The sequence below is a fragment of the Bison bison genome, unplaced genomic scaffold (assembly GCF_000754665.1).
Source record: "Bison bison bison isolate TAMUID 2011002044 unplaced genomic scaffold, Bison_UMD1.0 scf7180017864270, whole genome shotgun sequence".
Lineage (NCBI taxonomy): Eukaryota > Metazoa > Chordata > Mammalia > Artiodactyla > Bovidae > Bison > Bison bison.
The window spans coordinates 6,444,742-6,451,728 of NW_011494842.1; the positions used below are offsets into that span (position 1 = coordinate 6,444,742).

General features: G+C 42.1%; 1 protein-coding gene across 1 annotated transcript in view; it reads right to left on the minus strand.

The window, feature by feature from the left end:
* NUDT3 (nudix (nucleoside diphosphate linked moiety X)-type motif 3) overlaps positions 1-6,987 on the minus strand; it is a 117,905-nt gene that overhangs the window by 9,693 nt on the left and 101,225 nt on the right. The window contains exons 3-4 of the mRNA XM_010848720.1: positions 4,146-4,190; positions 2,593-2,677 (exon numbers count right to left, since the gene is read on the minus strand). Coding sequence (XP_010847022.1) covers positions 2,593-2,677; positions 4,146-4,190 — 130 coding nt within the window. The remainder of the gene's footprint in view (positions 1-2,592; positions 2,678-4,145; positions 4,191-6,987) is intronic.

Consider the following 6,987-nt stretch of genomic DNA (forward strand, 5'->3'; position numbering starts at 1 on the left):
AAAAAAAAAAAAAAAGAGTGGACTTCCCTGGTAGTACAGAGGGTAAGAATTGCCTCCCAATGAAGGGAACACAGGTTTGATCGCTGGTCCAGGAAGATTCCACATGTTTCGAAGCAACTAAGCCTGTGAGCCACGACTACTGAGCCCATGTGCTGCAACCAGTGGAGCCTGAGTGCCTGGAGCCCGTGCTCCACAAGAGAAGACACCACAGTGAGATGCCCAAGCACAGCAACGAAGAGGAGCGCCTGCTCGCTGCAACCAGGAAAAGCCTGGGCACAGCACTGAAGACCCAGCGCAGCCAAAAATAAATAAAAAGAGTGATGTATCTACAGTAAAGAAAATATTTTCTTAAAAAGAGGAAAATATAATCTCAATATAATTACTATTAACTTTTCAGTGTATTCCAAAAATTTTTTCAAATGCATGTTTTAAAATCCTTTATTATTTTTTCTCTGACAAAGCTAACAAAAGATCATTGGTTAAAACTGGGAAAAACAGAAGCAAGCATAAAGAACAAGATAATTACCTGTAATCTTACAAACTAGAAGTAACTACTCTTACTACCTTAGTGCATTTGCTTATCTTTCACCTTATTTGAAAAAGACACAGCTATCTCAACAATTATAATTGGGATCATGCTTTAAGGTGCTCTGAATTCCTTGGAGGCCCTGACAGAGTGCTGCTGTTGGGAACATGGACGCTGATGCTAATCTGCTGGGCTCCAGTCATATCAAAGGCCCTAATCAGCCACCCAGGCTTGGGCAAGTTACTGAGCCTCTCTGTGCCCCTCTTTCCTCCTCTATAAAACAGAGATAATCAACAGTACTTATCTCACAAGTCTGCTGTGAGGGGTACTACGTCAAGCACTTGAACAATACCTGGCACAAAGTACATGCTGTAAGACAATGCGTTATTATGGCTGTTGCTGCTGCTTTTCCACTTCACGCTGCTTCTTAAGCACTCTTCTCAGTATGACACGTAGTGGTTGTGATACACTGTCTAGTATGGATGTAACGTCATTCACTTAACTGTTTCTCCACCACTGGACATCAACAGCCTGCTATTTTAATTATTATAAAGAATGCTACAATTTAAAAAAATCTGAACCTTATATGGCTAGTGACATGCCAAATAGCCTTCCAGAAAGGACGTGCTGATCCCCAATCCTGCTTCTGTGCCGGAACGTCAGTCTCACCACACTCCTGCCAGCGTTGTTAACTGCTGTTTGTCACTGCCAATTCTTTAGGTGAAAACCAGTACCTCATCTTTGTTTACATTTCAAATTCCTATTTTGATGTAGCCTTAATTAGTATACACATAATTCTATACCCTGTTTTCATTCACCTACTCAGTCTCATAAGCACTTCTCTGTGGCACACAGCTTTCATAAGTATGTGTGTAACAGCTGCCTAACATTCCATCAGATCAATGGACCTTGGATCACTTGTCATTCACTGACCTGTATATTTTAAGACCCAATTTTTCACCTGAAAATGGCTTATGTGAAGAAAGGCTAACAGGCTTACTCCCTGTTAGCTATCTAAAACGTATTTTAGATAGTTTCATTAGGGTCAATTCTCAGCAGGAGCACAGGTGACGGGCTTGTTTGGCTGTTATCAGAGCAATGGTGCCTTAAAAATGAGTATCACAAGTGTACAACTCGGACCCAACAGAGTAGTCTGAGGACAGGGCCTGCCACACCACACTCATCTCTGGCCCCAACACCAGCTATCAAAGAGTCTATTTTTAATAGCCCCTCACCAAATTTATTTATACTTAAGCTTACTGCATTCTTATCAAATACAAAGCAACTAAAAACTGAAAGGCCGTGAAATGTCCAGATCAACAGTGCTGACAGGCACGATGGCGAAGCACGTGCTAACAACTGAGAGGTTCTGATAAGTAAATTCTATTTGCCAAAGTTATAATAGAAAGTAAATTAATTTTATGTTTTTCTAGGCTTTTCCTTCAGAGCTCAAAGATTAAAACCATGAACCAATCATTAAATTACCTCACTTTTTAGTCAAAAGATATATATATACACACAACCGATCTGGGATCACTGAAAATGGCTCCTTAGGAGAAAAGGCGAGTTCACCTCAAGGGTAACATGAATGTAACCGGTAGTTCCCAGGTACTCCCACCACTCTGCACCTACTACACAGCTCTGGAGGGAGGGCTCACACCACTGAAGTCAGTTTCCTCCAACAATATGAATAAGCTTCGCAACAACAGCTGCAGTCCTGCTCTCACTGGGGGTCAGTGGCCAACAGAAAGCCTAGCAATGTAGAGGCCACGATTAATATCTGCTTGGGAGGATCCAATTTGGTTTTAGAAAAATCCAATTCTGGTTTTATTCTTATGGGCCTTGTCTCTAATTGTTGACTATGCATCCAACTTCAGCTTCCTTTTAAACATTTAAAAATATAATAGTACTTTTCACAAGTTCAAAAACAGACATGCTTATTTAAACACATCCTTCTGTTATTTCTTTTCTTTATCAGGCTCTCGCCTGTGCTTCTGGGTAAAGAGCTGCAGTGTGGCCAAGGCCAGTCGTGAGAGCTCTTGGGAGGCCATCTGGAGACAACTTACCGATGCTGACCGAGTCTTCCCAGTCTTCCAGCACTTCTGTGACAATGAGCACATAGACATACGTTCTATGCTTCCTCTCCTGGTTCTGAAGGGCAGAAAGAGAGGGACAGAGAGTTTTTCCTTAGAGAGCTGAGAAACGAAACAGACTCTATGCATATGTCCAGGGAGCTCAGATCCAAGGACTTCTTTTACTTTTGTCGTCCGACAATCAGATATGGAATGGCACCAGCTGGCCTACTTAAAACATGCCACGCTTGAATCAGAGGGTGAGCTCTTTGGCTGGGCTTCCAAAGCCAAGGCTTTACACCCTGGTTTTTCCTTCTTCTCCCTAAAAAGCAACTTCTCAAAAATACTGAGAAAAGGATCGGGGACCTCTTGAGAAAAGGTATGAAGTACATTTAACTAGTTAGCACAGCAGAAAAATAAAGAGACTGTGATGGGCAGAGGGCCCATTCACGCAAGCCAGCTGATTACCTCACACATGGCCCCTCCTCCTATTAGCCCTGCTCATCTTTATCCCGATTTCTGACTTTCTCCAAATCCCTACTCTAGCCTAAGTGCTTGTTAGTCTCTTCTGCTGCAGCTGCTCATCTCCTCTTTCTCCTGTCTCCTCATTATCTACCCCTTCTCACATCTTGAGGAGAGGAAGAGAGGTAGAGATGGGAAAAACAGTTCTTACACATAATTCTAGCTGTACGGAGGAGATTAATGGGATTTTAAAAGAGAAAGCACAGTATTCTCTCCTGGTGCTGCATGGTTTTGAAAACTTGGTGAAACAAAGATGGCATCTTTCCCAGATGAAGACTGCAATGGGGACTTCTGTGGCAGTCCAGTGGTTAAGACTCTGAACTCCCAGTGCAGGGGGTACAGGCTTGATCCCTGATCAGGGAACTACTATCCCACATGGTCAAAAAAAAAAAAAAAAAGACAGTAATGGACAGTGTTTATGTCCCCGCCAGAAAGCGAAGCGAAGTTGCTCAGTCGTGTCCGACATTTTGCAACCCCATGGACTGTAGCCTACCATGCTCCTCCGTCCATGGAATTTTCCAGGCAAGAATACAGGAGTGGGTTGCCATTTCCTTCTTCAGGGGATCTTCCAGACCCAGGGATCGAACCCGGGTCTTCCACATTGCAGGCAGATACTTTACCATCTGAGCCACCCCCGCTAACACCACCCCAATTTCATGTTGAAATCCTAAGCCCCAAGGTAATGGTATCAGGAAGTGGAGACAGTGGGAGGTGACTGGGTTATGACAGATGACCCTCATGAATGGAATTAGTGTTCTTATAAAACAGACCCTAGAGATGTTTGGTTCCTTCTCTGCCATCCAAGAACACAAAGCAACAGCTGTCTATGAACTAGGAAGGGGGTCCTCACCAGACACTGAATTTGCTCGCGCCTTTATCTTGGACTTCCTAGGAATCAGTTTCTATTGTTTATAAGCCACCCAATTTCTGGTATCTTTGTTATAGAAGTCTGAATTGTCTAAAGGTCAAGATATATATGGTTATTAATATAATACCGATTGCACCAAAGATTTTAACAGATTTACCTCAAAAATTCCAACTAATCTTCCCAATGTCCCTTTTACTCCAGCCTGAAAAAGAAAAAAGAAAAATGTGTGCGTTGACATTGCTTACAGTGCTGGTCTCATTCTGAATCTTCTTGACTAATCTGTAAAACAGAAGTAAACTGTAAAACAGAAGTAAAAAGCAAGAGGACACAGCTCAGGTGGACCCCAGGTCTGTGGGAGTGCTAACAGTGTGTTCTCGGGGTCACAGACTGAAAGGAGTAGGGTATGCTCTGGGGAGAAAGTCCTCCTCTCCTGTCCAGGCCTCTCACCACTGCAAAACTGGCCAAACAGAGCAACAAGCAAGGCCACAGCCATACCAAAGATACGCTGAGGCAGGAATTACTTCGGTCATTTGCCCATTCATTCACCAATATAGACAGAATGCCTAATCTGAGCCAAATAGTGGTGCAGATGCCAGAGGTACAGTGATGAATAGGCTAGAACTCAAGTTGCATGAGAATAAGACCCTTATCTGACGTGTTCTTGGCTGTCTGTACACTGTACGTCCAGAACAGAGCTCAGCACCCAGCAGGAGCACAGCAAAGCGGTCAAGTCAACAAAACACAGTCCGGGTAATTCTGCTAAATCACCAGTTTTATGACAGGAATGCACAGAGCATGTGATAGACAGAGAATGATGGGGAGAGGGCAACTTTACACAGTGGTTAGGCTTCTGCAGTAAATACAATGTTTATTCCATCAGTCTTTTTTTTTTTAAGATCTGTGTCTTTCTGATGCATTATAGGTGAACTTTTCGATATATTCCAATTTACTAATTTACTTTTCAACCATATCCTGGATAAAGTTATCCGTTTCTAGTCCCTTTTTATTTGATATCTTTCATATCTGTGTATATCTACCTGTTTCCATTATGGACACCTTTGCTTCCATGATTTTGTTGTTGTTGTTGTTCTTTTAAAATAGAAGTTATTCCTTTATTTTTTTGAGCATCCTGAACATATTTAGTTTATCAGGTCATGCTATAACATTCATTTCATCTGAAGTTAATAAATAATTCACATTCTATTTGTGATGTTGCTGTCAGAGGCTCTCCAGAGTGGCAGTTTAGGGCTCCTGCTCCACAGGAATACGGGAGCGCTGCCGCACAGCCCGCCCTCGGCTGCGCCGCAGCTGTGTCCTTGCCCTCCCTGGGCCTGTGTCTTGCTGAGTCTCAGCTCCTGGTGTCCTTTCCATCAGGCAGGACCTCACCCTTACTCCAAGGGCTTCAACTGCCAGCCAACCAAGGCCACGCAGGCTGCAACTGTCCTCTGCCCTTCTGCAATTCTGCTGTTTCTGATCTAAGGAGGCATCCACTTTGCTTTTGGGTCAGGCTATGTCTTTTTAGCTTTTTGGAAATGCATGGAGGATGCAGTAACTTGTTTTTTACTACAACTGCCATGTTATTTTGTACAATACATTAAAAAAAATAAGGCAAATATACTTTCTAAACACAGTAGGAGCTCAGTATGTTTGTACAGAATGAACAAAAATTTTAAATAAGTTCCCTAAAAGTTATTTAGAGATATTTAATAATAGAAACAATAGAAGCCAATTCAAAGGTCTAGATTCCTGGATGAGCTATATTTTGAAATTAATTTTTGCTAATTATCTGTCAACGAATTATTTTCCTTTCTCTTGCCAACATGTTTGTTTCTTTCTCCCTTCTTTTCCCCATGTGGCTTTTGGTCTACTTGAATGCAAATGTGTACCTTTTCTTATTTAAACTGCTTTTCTACATTTTCAGAAATAATTGCACTCCACAGCCAGATAAGACTAGCTAGGTTGGACTGCATGAATTAACCAATGAAGCTACCTGGACAAGTGGGACGAGCTGGCAGGCTATGCTCATCTGGAAAGCCAGCGCTGGTCTCTGGTCCGAGGCCGCCCAAATGCGCTCAGATGGGCTCCTGAGAGGAGTCACCTGTCACCTGCCACAGGCCGCCTCTGACAGGGCCCGGGAGCAGAGCTGCCAGGCTGCAGGGGGGGCAGGCCCGAGGCAGGCTGGGAGAGGGGGCAGCACAAGGACGACTGCTAGAGGTTCACAGAACACCGTTCACATTTCTCTTCTGCAAAGTGGAAAAGACGTCTCTTCAGCAGTCACTGTTCAATTATTTATTCTTCTTAACGAAAACAAAGTACAGAAAAGGAAATACTCTTCAAATTTTAAGGGCATAAATCATCTTAATATTATGACAATACATATAATTTATTTAAAACTTTTAATTATAGTAATTTCTGCATTCAACACCAATATGTTTCTATGATTTACTCTGTGTTAGAGGCAGTTCATGCATTGGAAAAGGAAATGGCAACCCACTCCAGTGTTCTTGCCTGGAGAACCCCAGGGACGGGGGAGCCTGTTGGGCTGGCATCTATGGGGTCGCACAGAGTCGGACACGACTGATGTGACTTAGCAGCAGCAGCAGCAGAGGCAGTTAGGAAAAATATAAAAGCGTTTTTTTCTTAATGAAATAGATGCATTTTTATTGTCTAAGGTAAATCAAATAATGCTGTCATCTGTACACTGAAATTCAGTGGCATATATTTTTACTTCTAATTAGTCTAATTAATTACTTCAAATCAACAATAGTTTTATTTGTTCCTTAAATGTTTCTTTCAAGTTTTATTCTAATATTCAGGAGATCTACTTGGGGGAATTCTATCTAAGGTGATTCTATCTTATCTACAGTATTATCTACATTAAAAGCAAAGAAATGTTCCTAATTTATCAGTTTTTAAAATTTGGCTTTAGCAGTTTTCTCAAGAGGAGGCTCTTCTTTTCTAAGAATAGGATTTTGGTTCTTTAAAACCACAGTGCTAGT